The sequence below is a fragment of the Mustelus asterias genome, chromosome 24 (assembly GCF_964213995.1).
Source record: "Mustelus asterias chromosome 24, sMusAst1.hap1.1, whole genome shotgun sequence".
NCBI lineage: Eukaryota > Metazoa > Chordata > Chondrichthyes > Carcharhiniformes > Triakidae > Mustelus > Mustelus asterias.
In genome coordinates, this window is record NC_135824.1 from 7,723,954 (window position 1) to 7,740,134 (window position 16,181).

The 16,181-nt window shown below is 47.5% G+C and overlaps 1 protein-coding gene across 1 annotated transcript in view; it reads right to left on the reverse strand.

Moving 5' to 3' along the window:
- The window catches only part of LOC144511183 (integrin alpha-11-like), a 177,837-nt gene that overhangs the window by 24,872 nt on the left and 136,784 nt on the right, over positions 1–16,181 (reverse strand). Inside the window, exons 19-23 of the mRNA XM_078241244.1 lie at positions 14,923–15,008; positions 13,461–13,602; positions 11,599–11,697; positions 4,286–4,362; positions 1,949–2,038 (exon numbers count right to left, since the gene is read on the reverse strand). Coding sequence (XP_078097370.1) covers positions 1,949–2,038; positions 4,286–4,362; positions 11,599–11,697; positions 13,461–13,602; positions 14,923–15,008 — 494 coding nt within the window. The remainder of the gene's footprint in view (positions 1–1,948; positions 2,039–4,285; positions 4,363–11,598; positions 11,698–13,460; positions 13,603–14,922; positions 15,009–16,181) is intronic.

Below are 16,181 nucleotides of genomic sequence, written 5' to 3' on the forward strand. Positions count from 1 at the left end.
CCTTCCACCAATCAGATACAAAGCAATGGATCCACCCCTCCACCAATCAGTTACAAAGCATAGGATCCACTCTTTCCTACAATCAGATACAGATTGGACTTTCATTCGAGCCTGTTTCTTTCAGTTTCAGCAGCATAGTGTCTCACTGGGAACTCCATCAGCTTGGAGCAGAGTTGTGGGTACACAGCACACACCCTCTTTATACAGCACTACTGGCCAGGTGCTGAACTTAAAGGTTCAGTTTGAATGTTAGAGAATAGGTGATTGGAAGAGTGAATGAATGGTTAGGTCATGAGATGGCAAGAAGATAAGGTAGGTGGGTGATAGGTCAGGGGGTAGTCAGGGGTTTGGGAGGGCAGTCAAGTCGGGGGCTCAGGGGGTGTAGTTGGGTTGAGTCAAGAGGGTAGTTGATGGGTCAAGGGGATAGTCAGGGGTCAACGGCATAGTTGGGTGGGGTCAGGAGAGCAGTCAAGGGTCAGTTGTGTCATTACCCAAATGTAAAGGGCCCTAGGGAGCAAAGGAATTTCCCATGGGAAGTTGAAACGTCCTGGACAATTCTCATGGAGGTCTGTGCATAAAGACTTTCACTAAATCTAAATCTATTGAATCCTACAGTGCGATGGAGACCATTCAGCCCATTGAGTCTGCACCGACTCTCTGAAAGAGCATCTTACCCAGGCCCACAACACGGCTCCCCCCCCAACCCTATCCCTGTAATCCTGCCCATTTACCATAGCTAATCCACCTAACCTACACATCTTTGGAGTCTATGAGGCGATTTAGCATGGTTAATCCACCTCACCTACATATCTCGAGTCTTATGCCCGATGATCAGTAGCCTGGAAGATTTGGCCTACTCAGTTTTGTGGAGCTTCCATTAAAATTGAATTGAATACCTTTTCAATGAACCTCAGTGTGAACAGTAGAGTGGAAACCACTGAATCAACTGTTCCCCACCCACTACATAACATGGAGCCATGCAGTTGTTGAAGTAATTTGCTTTAATTACAATATTTATTTAGCATATAGATTTTATATTATTGCTCAGTGTTATTAGCAGAGCATTCTGTGAGCAGGGAAGTTGGAATGTTGGAGTTTCTGTGTAGCACAGGGCGAGTTGCTGAGAAGTACAATGCTGAGGTTTAACAGCAACACCACTGGCTGGAGGGTGTAATTACGTCGTGACAAGTTTACATGTGTTGTTCCCATTAAAAAAGCAGGCATGGGAATTTACAGTGGAAAATAGCTGACACTATTCTGTGGGAGAAGCATCACTGCAGTGGTTAGCTCTGCTGCCTCACAGCGCCAAGGACCCGGATTCGATTCACGGCTTGGGTCACTGTCCGTGCATGTTCTCCCTGTGTCTGTGTGGGTTTCCTCCAGGTGCTCCAGTTGCCTCCCACAGTCGGAAAGATGTGCTGGTTAGGTGCATTGGCCATGCTAAATTCTCCCTCAGTGTACCCAAACGGGCGGCGGAGTGTGGCGACTAGGGGATTATCACAGTAACTTCATTGCAGTGTTAATGTAAGCCTACTTGTGACAATAATAAATAAATTTAAAGCTTGCAGCAAGTACATTTTTGTGTACAGAAGTTAGGCATAATCCCATAATTTAAAATAAACCGTAGACCTGCCCTAGTTTAGGACAACAACAACTTGCATTTAAAGTTGAGCCTTTAGCACAGAACAAAATGCCTGAGGCCCATCACAGAAACACAAAAATGAACATCACGCCAAAGAAGGAGATATTAGGCTGGTGGTTAAAATGTTGATCAAAAGATGGTCATAATGGAATAGGAGTTGGAGAGACAGAGAGGGAATTCTAGATCATGGCCGAGGCAAGTGGCAGCAGCTAATACAGAATTCTGAGAGTGTAAGTTCGGACAAGTTGACCTGTCCTGTTATTTAGAATGAAGAATGGTGACAGGAAGTGAGAGTCTGTCTTGTACCTGGTGAGGAGGAGATCTGCTTCGTATCGCACGGGAACGTACAGGTGATAGGCGTTGTCATGAAGTGTTTCTTCTGCTTCTTCACTGTCACTGAATGAGATAAATATGTAGAAATGTTAGATAACAAGAGAGAACCTGCCTAATATCTGTCACATTGAAACTCAACACAGGTTCATGGTGCAGTGTCCTATTTTAAGACGTCTCACAACACCAGGTTAAAGTCCAACAGGTTTATTTGGAATCATGAGCTTTCAGAGCGCACCTGTTGGACTTTAACCTGGAGTTGTGAGACTTCCTACTGTGCCCACCCCAGTCCAACGCCGACATCTCCACATCATGACCTATTTTACATAGGGTATCTGGTACAGACCTGGCTATTCGGCCCAACTAGTCTACGCTGGTTTTTACACTTTACTCAAGCCTCCTTCCATATTTCCTCGTCTAAATCTATTGTTGTAACTCTCTATTATCTATTCACATCTGTAGGGTGAGATTTGAATCCACAACATGTTGACTCAGAGATGAGAATGTTGCCCATTGCCTGAATGAGTGCAGCTCCAACAACACTCAAACAACTCAACACCATCCAGACACAGCAACCCACTTTATCAACCTCCTCATCCAACACCTTAAGCATTCACTCCCCCCTCCACTGACACACAGTGGCAGCAGTGTGTACTATCTATAAGTCACACTGCAGCAACTGATCACGACTCCTTCAACAGCACCTCCCAAATCCATAAACTCCACCACCCAGAAGGACAAGGGCAGCAGACAGATGGAAACACCTGGATTTACGCTGGAAAGGCTGAAACCAGGGGGTCTCTGCACATACGCAGCGGCCCCAAACTGTCAGCCTGCAGTTTGCTGGCCAGCTCGGGACTCTCGCAGTGCTGCACTGCCCCCTGCCACACCCCCCACCCCCCGCCCCCCACCCCCCCGCCTGATCGCAACTTCCCTGTCCATTCGCAGGCCAGCCCCAATTCCCGTCCTGTCACAGACCGCCCGATCTCCAGCCCCCCCATCTCAGCAGACCATTACCCCCACTCCACCCCCGGACAGAACCCCCCCCCCCTCTCCCCCCCCAACCCCCCCACACCCCACAGCCTGCCCCAATCGCTCACCTCCCTCCTACCTTGACCGGATCCCAATGCAGAGTGGCAGCAGGACCCCCCCACCGATCACCCTCCAGACCTCACCCCCAGCAGATCCCACCCCCTTGGCACTGCCCCATGCTTGATGGGCAATGCCAAGGTGCCCCCTGGGCACGGATACTTTGCCCCTTGGGCAATGGCAGGGGACACAGGCTGGCTGTGCCAGGACACACTGGCTAGCAGTGCCAGGGTGCCCATGTCCAGGGGGCACTACTCCCCCAACACCCGACCCCCCTGGGAGGCCCTGATTGCCTCCACTATCTTGACTTGTAAATATCTCGGCTGTTTCTTCACAGTTACAGGATCAAAATTCAAACACCCTCCCTAACAGCATCATGGGTGTACTTACACCACGTGGACTTCAAGAAGGCAGCTCACTACCACCTTCTCCAGAGGAATAAGAGACTAAGAGGTGATTAATAAATGCTGGCCAAGCCAGCAATGACCACATCCTGTGAATGAATAAAATAAAACGACAGGCCATGAAGGGGACACCAATGGAACAGTCTGCCAAAGGCCACAGGCAAAGAGGAAGCAGATTGCTAATTTGAACTAGTATTGCCAAATATTTCAGTCTGTTTGTGTGTGTGTGTTAAAGTTTATTTATTAGTGTCACAAGTCAGCTTACATCAACACTGCAATGAAATTACAGTGAAAATCCCCTAGTCGCCACACTCCGGCGCCTGTTCGGGTACACTGAGAGAGAATTTAGCACGGCCAATGCACCCTAACCAGCACGTCTTTCGGAGGAAATCGGAGCACCCGGAGGAAACCCACGCAGACATGGGGAGAACATGCAGACTCCACACAGACAGTGACCCGAACCGGGAATCAAACCCGGGTCCCTGGTGCTGTGAGGCAGCAGTGCTAACCACTGTGTGTTTGTGTGTGTGTATTTTTGTGTGTGTGTGTTTGTGTTTATTAGTGTCTTTGCGCGTTTGTGTGTGTGTGTTTTCGTGTGTGTCTTTGCGAGTGTGTGTGTATATGTGAACCAGGACGGTAACTGAAATACACAGGCTGGGAAATACTCGATGCAGGTGTTAAATACTCCTAAGGTGTACATTATATTGAACAGTTATACGAGGATTCCATCAAACCGCATTCATACAAAGTGGAGACTTTCTTGAAAATGTTAGTGTTATTCGTTTTAAACTGGGATTTATTTTGAGAGAGTATTTATTACCTGCTGGCAGTCAGGCTTATCTCCACATTGTCTAGGAAGGTGAAACGACTAAACTCAAACTCCATTCGAAAAGCCACCTAAGGAGAGGAGAAAAATATCAGCAATTGCCAAAGATCCCGGTGCAGCCAGGAGCAATGATTCAGGAGGCCCCCAGCCCCGTCAATCTCAACATAACAGGCAAACAAAAAACCTTGGCACACTCATCTGGCAACGAGCAACAGCCAAGAAATCCCAGCTGCCCAACCTCTCCGCATTCATTTTCGCTGTGTTATAAATCTCCCCTCGCCACAGTTTCCAAAAGTAACGTTTTTTATTTTGTTCAGTTTTCGGAAAGCTTGGGTTGAATCATTAACTTTAAAGATCAGGGAACAATCCGTGGCTGCAGCACAGCTGAGGGCCTGCTCTGAGTACGAGCCAGAAGAGTTTGATGTAGCTGTGGCTTCCATGGCTGACTTGCCTGCATTCTGGCACTCATTACCCTCCCCGCTGCCACGCAGTTACATTCTCCGCTGCTGATCGTTTGAAATTAAATCCAGAACAAAAATGACAGGGATTTGTTCCTGCAGCTGAGGTCGTCATTCCTGAGACCCAAACCAATATTAATGGAAAATTCTGGTAACTTTAAATACACACAGGACCCCAATCAGCTCATGGAGATACACATACACTGTTAAATCAACTCACCACCATTGTTTCCTTTCCTCACTTCTTTCTGGAAGACATTGGCCGTTACTATTTATTCAGTCCGTGGTTGCAACAACGTCCATTCACCTTGCTCACTCTTGTCAGGGCAGCACGGTGGCACAGTGGTTGGCGCTGCTGCCTCACAGCACAAGCGACGCGGGTTCTATTCCAGCCACTGTCTGTGTGGAGTTTGCACATTCTCCCTGTGCCTGCTTGGGTTTCCTCCCACGGCTCAAAATGTGCAGGTTGGGTGAATTGGCCATGATAAATTGTCCCCTGGTGTCCCAGGATGTGTAGGTTAGAGGAAGTAATGAGGTAAATACATGGGGTTATGGGGATAGGGCCTGGGTGGGATTGTTATCTGTGCAGGCTCGATGGGCCGAGTGGCCTCCTTCTGCACTTAAGGGACTCTATGCTCATTTGTGTCTTTGTTACGTCCATCCAGAATCAACTTTTCCAAAGACCCTTCACTCCCACCCCATTCCTCAACAAATTCCAATCGGAGTACCTCCAACTCCCATCAGAACACTGCCATCTGCTTCCTATCCCCCACACATGTTCCTCACCCACTGGCTGGTTCTTGCCCCCTTGCCAAGGCACCCAATCACCACCAACTTCAAAGCCTTTGTTCCCATCTACAAGCCCTCCAAGATCATTCTCTGCTCTCAATCCTCGCAGCTCTCTCCCCTGCATGTTATTTCTGCTCCATCAACTTTGATCTACTGTGTGCTGCACCCACCCCCAATCCCTCCCCCCCACAATACCCTCACCCTATCATCAGTGCAACCATCATGACTTCACTCTTTGGAACTCTCCCCAAATCACTCTGCCTTACATCACCACTGGTGCCTCTGAAAATCCTTCTTAATTCCTACCTCTTTGATGGAGCTTTCCTCCATTTCCCTCTGACCCATCTCATAGAATCCCTGCAGTGCAGAAAGAGGCCATTCGGCCCATCGAGTCTGCACCGACAACAATCTCACCTATCTCGTAACCCATGAATCTGTGCAGCAGAATTGGGATTGCTGGCTGGGTCCGTGGTGACACATCTGTGGATGGGTTCACAAGAGCATTCTGCTTGTTGGTGGCTCATCCAAAAGGACGTTCAGCTTGTGGAAGCCCAGGGAGTAAAAGTGGACAATTGATTTGATCGTGAGAACATTAAAGATGATGATTGGTTCAGACACGGGTGGTTCCGAGGGGGTGGTGATAACGGAGGGAAAGTTTTCAGTCATGAAATCAGAATTTCACTGCACACGGGGAAGCGTTCAGCACAGGGTTTGTGTAGAGCAGTCCAGGGATTCTCTGACCGTTCACGCCCCCCCCCCCCCCCCCCCCCCCGCTGCTGCCAGCGAGGATGGAGAATTTGGCACTCAGTGCAGCGGGACTGGAGAATCCCAGCTGTGAATGAGATCGGCACGGTGGCACAGTGGTTAGCACTGCTGCCTCACAGTGCCAGGGACCCAGGTTCGATTCCCGGCTTGGATCAGTGTCTGTGTGGAGTCTGCACGTTCTCCCCGTGCCTGCGTGGGTTTCCTCCGGATGCTCCGGTTTTCGCCCACAGTCTGAACGACGTGCTGGTTAGGTACATTGACCCGAACAGGCGCTGGAGTGTGGCGACTAGGGGAATCTCACAGTGACTTCATTGCAGTGTTAATGTGAGCCTTACTTGTGACTAATAAATAAACTTTAACTTTAAAAGATCAGAGAATCCAGTACCATTGTAATCTGGGGGAGATAGTTGTGAATTGGACATGAGTTCAAATGCCACCATGGCAGCTGGTGGAATTTAAATTCAAGTAATAAAATCTGGAATTGAAAGCTAAACTCCGTAATGGTGACCACGAAACTGTCCCCGACTGTCATAAAAATCCATCTGGTTTACTAATGACCCCGTTTTGGAAGGAAATCTGCTGTCCTTACCTCATCTGGCATGTGACTCCAGGTCTGTGGTTACCTCTTAACTGCCATCTGAAATGCCCAGCAAGCCACTGGATTCAGGGGCAATTAGGGATGGGCAACGAACGGTGGTCTTTGCCAATGATGCCCACACCCCATGAAAAATAACTGGATAAAATTTAATACTCCAAACCTCTGATGTTGATGATTTTAAACTGATGTCCTTCAGTCTCTGTTCACAACCAATGGAAATCATAGAATTCCTACATTGCAGAAAGAGGCCATTTGGCCCATCGAGTCAGCATTGACTCTCCGAAAGAGCATCCCACCCAGGCCTGCCCTATCCCCGTAATCCCACACATCCACCACGCCTAATCCCCCTAACCTACATATCTTGGGACACTAAGGGGCAATTTAACATGGCTAGTCCACTAAGCCTGCACCTCTTTGGACCGTGGGAGGAAACTGGAGCACTTGGAGGAAACACACGCAGACATGGGGAGAATGTGCAAACTCCACACAGACAGTGACCCGAGGCTGGAATTGAACCCGGGTCCCTGGCACTGTGAGGCAGCAGTGCTAACCATTGTGCCACCGTGCCACCTCCGATTTACCCCCAATTTACCAGATCAAAATATCTCATTATTTTAACCACCTCTATTAGATTTTATCTCAAATGTACAACACAGTAACTTGCTTGGCCACTTTAGAGGGCAGTTAAAAGTCAAACCTTCTTTCCATGGCCTTTACATACATTTTAAAATAAGCGGACCAAAGAATGGTCTGGCAGAGAAAGGGTTAACTTGAGACTGGGTACAGTATTGTTCACATATGACCCAAATCTAGAGGGCAATCTTTCATGGACAGAAATGTTAGGAATGGATTAACAGACCTTCCAATTAAATCTTAATTTGATGTCAATTATTCAATAGAAGTTACTGACTTATAAAGGGGCCACAGGTGGCACTATTTGCTGGTGGAGAATTGTGTGTGGAATTGGATCAAAGAAATTTTATGAAGAAGCAGAACCCGAGTCTCCTTTACAACAACCGAGAGGCTTAAACAGCAGGAGCAGAGAATGGTTCCAAGTAAAGGACTGCAAGTTACAACTTTTTTGGAAGAAAAAGGGAAGACTTCACTCAAATTCTAAATTGACAAAGGAGTGAGTGGGAGACAACAAAATGGCTGAACCCAGACAAAAGTGTCAGGATATGACTATCCACCATTTTCAGAAACAAGAGATGGGCGGCACGGTGGTACAGTGGTTAGCACTGCTGCTTCACAGCTCCAGGGACGTGGGTTCGATTCCTGGCTCGGGTCACTGTCTGTGTGGAGTTTGCACATTCTCCTCGTGTCTGTGTGGGTTTCCTCCGGGTGCTCCGGTTTCCTCCCACAGTCCAAAGATGTGCGGGTTAGGTTGATGGACCATGCTAAAATTGCCCCTTGGTTTCCTGAGCTGTGTAGGTTAGAGGGGTTAGTGGGTAAAATATGTCGGGATATGGGAGTAGGGCCTGGGTGGGATTGTGGTTGGTGCAGACTCGATGGGCCGAATGGCCTCTTCCTGCACTGTCGGGTTTCTATGATTCTATGTGTGTAGAGACAAGCATGGAGACAGTCCTGGTTTAGACTTTATACTGTATATACGTACATAGTTTCTAGCAGTCAATCAATCAACACATTGTTAAATAATACAAGACACAGAATCTCTTCATGAGGTCTGCCGAATTACACACAACATCTTACAACATGGAGGCTGCAATTGGAACAATCTAGAATCTCGCAGAAACTGGCAGAGAAATTTAAAACCCGGAAGACTGAAAGTACAGCATTTTGACCGGAGGAAAAACACCAGGAACGAAGGGGCAGAAGGAGATCGCCAGAGAAAAGCTCCAACAAGGATTGGAAACAGAAGATAGAAATGGAGATCTGCACTGCAGCCGAGGACTCCATCAAATCTTATGGAGTTTCTGCTTCAAGACTCGGAGTCGCATTGTCAGGAGACCCAGTATTGGGTGTGCTCAAAAAAAAAACTTACATTCTTGGCCAGAATGAGTTTTAAAATGTTTTAAAGTCAGCAGCAGTTAGAATCATCATTTTATAAAACAGCCCGAGACCCGAGTCAGGACGTGAAACACCTGGTGAACACAGCTTGTTCCGATCGAGAAAAGATGAAATAACAAATAATTGACAGTTAAAAGACTTGGCAAAAAACGGGAATCAACGGTTTCGTAACTACTTGGATACAGCTGGAGACTTCCAGAATACTGAAAGGCCTGGATAGAGTGGACGTGGGAAAGATATTTCCATCAGTATGTGAGACGAGGATTCGAGGGCACAGCCTCAACAGTAAAGGGATGACCCTTTAGAACTGAGGTGAGGAGGAATTTCTTCAGCCAGAGGGTGGTGAATCTGTGGAACTCATTGCCACAGAGGGTTGTGGAGGCCAAGTCATTGAGTGTTCTTAAGACAAAGATAGGTAGTTTCTTGATTGATAAGGGGATCAAAGGTTACATGGAAAAGGTGGGAGAGTGAGGTTGAGAAACTTATCAGCCATGATTGAACGGTGGAACAGACTCGATGGGCTGAATGGCCTAATTCTGCTCCTATATCTTATGGACTTGGATCAATCCAGGAAGTCACTGCTGAAAGATTTAAAACGTAGAAACCACGAAGGCCAACACAACGGGAGGCAGTCAAAACCGGCAAACGTGGGAATCTTCATTGTGAAGAAGCACCATCTTGGACTTCCTAACAACATTTAAAGTCGTACGCACAATTAAAATGTTATGACAATGGATCAAAAATCTACCTTAACGGACTGGTTTGAACTCGTGCAAAGGCTAAAAACCTGAAGCGGAATTGGGCATCTTGAGAGAACATAATTAAATTACCAGAATACATGAGATCAAAGTAGGAAATCAGAAGTCCAGATTAATGCATTTTTATAGTTTGGTGAACTGGCTGATGAAGTAATCCTGATGCAGTGCATTAATGAATCCTCAGCCTGCTATGATGAACTGTTAAAAGCCTTTGACAAATACTTGCATCTTCAGGTTGGTGGAGTGCACAGAACTTAACAAGAAGGATAGAAAACATACAAAAGAGTAAAGGACAATTTCCAAGTAAACCACACAATGGCATCAGAGAGGCTGGGATCAATCTGGAAGTCTTAAAAATAAAATCTTTTTGAAAATCCTGACACATGATCTGAACTGCAACAGCAGGCGGCATTGCTGAGCCATCTGAATATGATTGAAGGCAAAGTGATGAAGTATTTTAATCTGTAGGCACATGAAGAAAATATGGAAGCATGATCAGAAAATGTAGATTTGGAGTTAAAGACCAGAAGCATCAGAATTCTCCAATAATCATTGTGGAAAACACCTGGAACAGGAGAAAGATGCATTGAGGGGAGAAACTGATGAAATTCTTGAACTTTGATCCAATAACATGAAAGGTAAGAGTAAGAAGTCTCTCAACACCAGGTTAAAGTTTATTTGGTATCATGAGCTTTCGAAGTGTTACTCCTTCATCAGATGAAGGAACAGCGCTCTGAAAGCCTATACTACCAAATAAACCTGTTGGACTTTAACCTGGTGTTGTGAGACTTCTTACTGTGCCCACCCCAGGCCAACGCCAGCATCACCACATCATGAAAGGTAAAATGCACAGTAGGGAAGAGCAAATCCAGACTTTGAAAGCAGATGAAGAAAATTCGACAACATAGATTGAAGATCTAACGAATGTATTGAAAGAGTCGAAGGAACAGATAAGGAGCCATGGGAGAAGGGTCCTGAAAAGAACTGATTGCCCAAGCAAAGTTGTTAAACTTATACAAGCATTCCGCAGATAACCCTGAAACAAAGATAACCAGCCTTTGCTGAACTGAATGGAAAGATGAATAAACTTGAAAAAAGAATGGGAAAATGAAAGAGTAAGCAAATATTTGTCTAAAATTGTGAACCTAGTGGAAATGAGGGTTTAATCTTTGATAAGTCAACTTCCACATGCATCATGATGAACCAGACATAGGAAGGAAACTAGAATGCATGCTACAGACAAGCTGAAAGTAGAGCCAGGCATGGAGCCAGCTCCTAGTTTAGCCATTATACTGTATACATGTATATAGTTACGAGTAGTTCACAAACATTTACCGTTAAACTATACACAGAACCATAGAATTCATAATGCAGGCTGATGATCATAGAATCCCTACAGTGCAGAAGGAGGCCATTCGGCCCATTGAGTCAGCACCGACCACAATCCCACCCAGGCCCTATTCCCGTAACCCCACATATTTACCCTGTCAATTCCCCGACACTAGGGTCAATTTAGCATAGCCCATGCACCTAACCCGCACATCTTTGGACTGTGGGAGGAAACCAGAGCACGCGGAGGAAACCCACGCAGAAACTGGGAGAACATGCAAACTCCACACAGACAGTGACCTGAGGTCGGAATTGAACCTGGGACCCTGGCGCTGTGAGGCAACAGTGCTAACCACCGTGCCACCCACTGGTAGTTCATGAGATCTACCGAACTCCACATATCTTATAACAGACTGGGCACCATACTGTGGTCTACCCAATGATTTATGTGGGTTTATTTGTAGCTCTTTGCTTTAGTGCCCTCTGCCTTTGGTTATAAAGCCCAGGTACCCATATTTTGTAAGTCTAGGTCTGGATTACAACATATTTATTGCCACTTTTTTTGAAATAAACATTTCTTACCTTGGACTGAGACCTGAACACTGGGAATGCGACGGTGCACACTTTGTTGTTGGGCCATCTTTCCAAATTGTTGCAGTCAATATTCACTTCAGTATCATCCTGTAACAAGACAGGCAGAGTTGGCCATCAATGCCCATTGCTCACAGTGAGGAGTGACCACTTGGATGAGGTATCACTGGATTGGGAGCAACTGTGTGACTGCAGGCTGCAAAAGCGGCTAGGCCCGAAGACTGAGCAGACAAGGTTTGGTAACTGAAAATGAATTCACTTCTTGGTCTAATGTTACTGAGCTTTGAGGGTGATACTGTGAAGAGGAGTTGACACCATCTGATGCGGCTGTTTTTCCATTGTGTCTCCAGGGTAGACAACCCTACATCTGGGGCATGCAGCATTTGTAATGCCCTAACCCACCTGACAGATGGACCACAGTGTTGTGGCTCAGATTCAGTTGTGGGCCGGCTTCAGGTCTTAAAGTTTAAAGGCGTAGGCTGGAAGTCTTCACGCCCCGCCATCGTTGCAACTGAAGACGGAGAATTTGGCACTCAGCCAAATCTCCATTCACTGCAGCGGGGCCAAGGAATCCCATCGGCGTGGATGGCTGGAGAATCCGGTCCAATTTCAAGGTGAGAGGGGGAAAGTTTAAGGGAGATGTGTGGGGGAAGTTTTTCATGCAGAGAGTGATTGGTGCCTGGAATGCGCTGCCAGAGGAGGTGGTGGAAGCAGGCACATTGGCAACATTTAAGAGGCATCTGGATGGGTGCATGAATAGGGAGTGAGTGAAATGAGTGAAAACCTTCATTTGCAAAACCGGTGCAGTGTCACAATAACTTCATTTCACTTTCCTCAGTGGCTTAGGGTGGGATTTTACAGCCCTGTTGTAGTGGGGGGAGGGCCTGGAAAGTGCGACGAGTCATCCAAAAGTCCATTGATTTTGGTGGGACCAGAAAGTCCCGCCGGCCTGAGGGGCTGGAAAATTACACCCTTAGTGCCTGACCCCTATATACTGAAATAGAGTGGGAGATAAACAGCATTGCAGAGCAGTTGGGCCGAATGGCCTGTTTCTGTGCTATTAAAGAACAAAGAAAAACACAGCCCTCCAAGCCTGTGCCGATCATGATGCCCTAACTAAACTAAAAAAAAACCTTCTGCCCTTACTCGGTCCATATCCCTCGATTCCCTCCCTATTAATGTACCCATCCAGATGCTTCTTAAATGTTGCTAATGTGCCTGACAGCATCTGTGGAGAGGGAATAGAGCCAATGTTTCGGGTCTGGATGACCCTTCGTCAGAGCTCTCTCCACAGATGCTGTCAGAACTGCTGAGTTTCTCCAGCATTTTCTGTTTTTGTTTCAGATCCGAGTATCCGCAGTACTCTGCCTTTATCTATTTCAAGGATTATTTGCTTGCCAGTGAAGGGGTTGGTGGATGATTGGCCAGGGGGGGGGGGGGGTGTCTTCATAGAATCCCTACAGTGCATAAGGAGGCTATTCGGCCCATCGAGACTGCACCGACCACAATCCCACCCAGGCCCTATCCCCATAACCCCATGCATTTACCCTAGCTAAGGGCAATTTAGCACAGCCAATCCACCTAACCTGCACATCTTTGGACTGTGGGAGGAAACCGGAGCACCCGGGGGAAACCCACGCAGACACGGGGAGAATGTGCAAACTCCACACAGACAGTGACCTGGAATCGAACCCAGGTCCCTGGCACTGTGAGGCAGCAGTGCTAACCACTGTGCCACCGTGCCCATCCTGGAACTTTACTGCGTGACAGAATTCCAGGCCGGGAGATGGTTTCCTGAACTTTCACCTCCTGACTGGGGAAGTGTGAGCGGAGGGTGTTGAAGAACCTCTTACCTTCTGCATGAGGGTTGCAAACTGCAGGTTCCTGGAGAAGGTGACATTGAGGATGGAGCCGTACGCATTCTCCCGCTTATTCTCTAGCTGTGCATCCACAGAGATTCTCCTTCTTGTGTTTTCAACAGTGAAGGGAAATTGGCTGAAAGAGAGTCAAGTTTTGGTTTAGGCGCCAAACCACAACACCAGCTGTTTTATGATGTTCTTATGACAGGTCTCGGAAGATTGGCTCCACACTGCAATACACTTCCACCATCTCTGGCCAGTGCGTAACCCCGCGCTGACAACCTTCCCAATTCCAGATAATAGCAATACCCAAATTCTCCGCTAACAAAGGTCACCGAAGGCTAAAGTTCACTTGAGCAGACTCATGGGTAAATCTCACCAGGCTCACTGGGTGAACGAGTTCAAACCCCTGCTCACTGATTGCAGCACTGTGAGGCTAACACCTGTACCTCTCAGAGTGTCACCTCTTCTCCAGAGGGACCAATATCAGCAGGGATGTACTGCTGAGGCTTCACGAGGCTCTGGTCAGATCACATTTGGAATATCGCGAGCAATTTTGCACCCCGTATCTAAGGGAAGAAGTGCTGGCCTTGGAGAGGGTCCAGTGTAAGTTCACAAGAATGATCCCGGTAATGAAAGGCTTGATGTATGAGGAGCATTTGAGGGCTCTGGGTCTGTACTCGATGGAGTTTAGAAGGATGAGGGGGAATCTCATTGAAACTTTCAGAATACTGAAAGGCCTGGATAGAGTGGACGTGGGGAAGATGTTTCCATTAGTGGGAGAGACTAGGATCCGAGGCACAGCCTCTGAGTAAAGGGATGACCCTTTAGAACCAAGGTGAAGTGGAATTTCTTCAGCCAGAGCGTGGCGAATCTGTGGAATTCATTGCCACAGAAGGCTGTGGAGGCCAGGTCATTGAGTGCATTTAAGACCGAGAAAGATAGGTTTTTGATTGGTAAGGGGAACAAAGATTACGGGGAAAAGGTGGGAGAATGGAGTTGAGAAACTTATCAGCCATGATCGAACGGTGGAGCAGACTCGATGGGCCGAATGGCCTAATTCTGCTTCTATATGAAATGGTCTTATGGATTCAGAGAGGGCAACCCAGGAAGTCACTGCTGAAAATTAAGCAATGACCACACCTCCCCCCCCCCGCCCCACCCCCCGCACCACCCCCGGCCCCTGTGCGCATACACATCAACATCAACTCAACACAGGATCAGCTTCAGGGGTGTGAGGCCTCCCTCAAACGAATAGCTCATTGATCCTCATTATCGAGGCTGACATATGAAGAGTGGCCACATGGCTGCAGTACCACTGGGATGAAGGACTGAGGAGACTCTTAGCAGGGGAAGCGCGGAAAATGTATCTGAAGGGGTTCCATGGGGAAGTCCTGACTGGCTGCTTGTCACATTTAACCTCCCCTTAGCACATTGTTCAGGATGAGCCACTCACCTGGAGCCAGAAACATCAGCGTGAGCCTGCAGCACCAGGTCAGGCACACAATGTTCATCCTCTCCACAGTCACTCCAGAAGCTGAGCTGCATTGGAGGCAAGGGAGAAGCAGTAAACCATGCCATTCTCGATATATCCATCCTGCGCTTAGCTCTCAGAGAGGCTCACTCAGATCAGGTCTACAGAACTCCGATACCCTTGGGGCAATCAGCCTCGAGAGGACTGGACCTCGCTTTATCATGGCATTTTCCAGTTTGGTTCTTGACCTTTCCCCCACCAAACAAACCCAGCATTGCCTCACAATAAAAACCAAATTAAGGGAAGGACTTGCATTTACGTAGCACCTTTCATGACCTCCGGATGTCCCAAAGCATCTTTGGCCGTGTAGTCACTGTTGTAATGGAGGAAATGCGGCAGCCAATATGCACACAGTAAGATCCCACAAACAGTGGAATCTTGATCAGGACACTGGGGATCACGCACGCATCAATGTGGTGGGAGTTTTTACGTGAGGGAGCAAGCTGGACCTCAGCTTAATATCTGTGGTTAGCACTGCTACCTCACAGTGCCAGGGATCTGGGTTCAATACCAGCCTTGGGTGACTGTCTGTCTGGAGTTTGCACGTTCTCCCCATGTCTGTGTGGATTTTCTCCCCACAGTCTAAAGATGTGCATGTTATGTGGATTGGCCATGCTAAATTGCCCCTCAATGTCCAAGGATGTGTAGGTTAGATGGATTAGCCATGGTAAATGTGCAGGGTTACAGGGATAGGGCAGTGTGTGGGCCTGGGTAAAATACTCTTTCAGAGAGTATGTGCAGACTCAATGAGCCGAATGACCTCCTTCTGCATTGTAGGGATTCTATGGAGGACAGAGCAGCACTCCCTCAGTATTGCACTGGCAACGCCAGCCTAGATGTTTGGGCTTAGGTCTCCAGAGTGAGACTTGAACCCGGAAGCCATGTTTCTCCACTGGAGTTGAACCGGAGCCACTGACCTGCAGACAAGAAATGGGTACAGGGAAGGGATGGGCATCTTTATCGCAGATGCAGTGACTGCAATGCCCTCACTGCTGCCCTCACTGCTGCCCTCGGGAACTCCATTGGTCCAACTGATCAACATTCCAAGATCAAAGACATGTTAACTAGTTTAACCCATCACTGTTTCTGGTGATAGTGCAGCTCCAAAATGGCTGCCATGTGAGGCCAGCTAACAAGTTACGTTGTCCCAAGAATAATCCTCTGTTCTTTGAGACATTTCA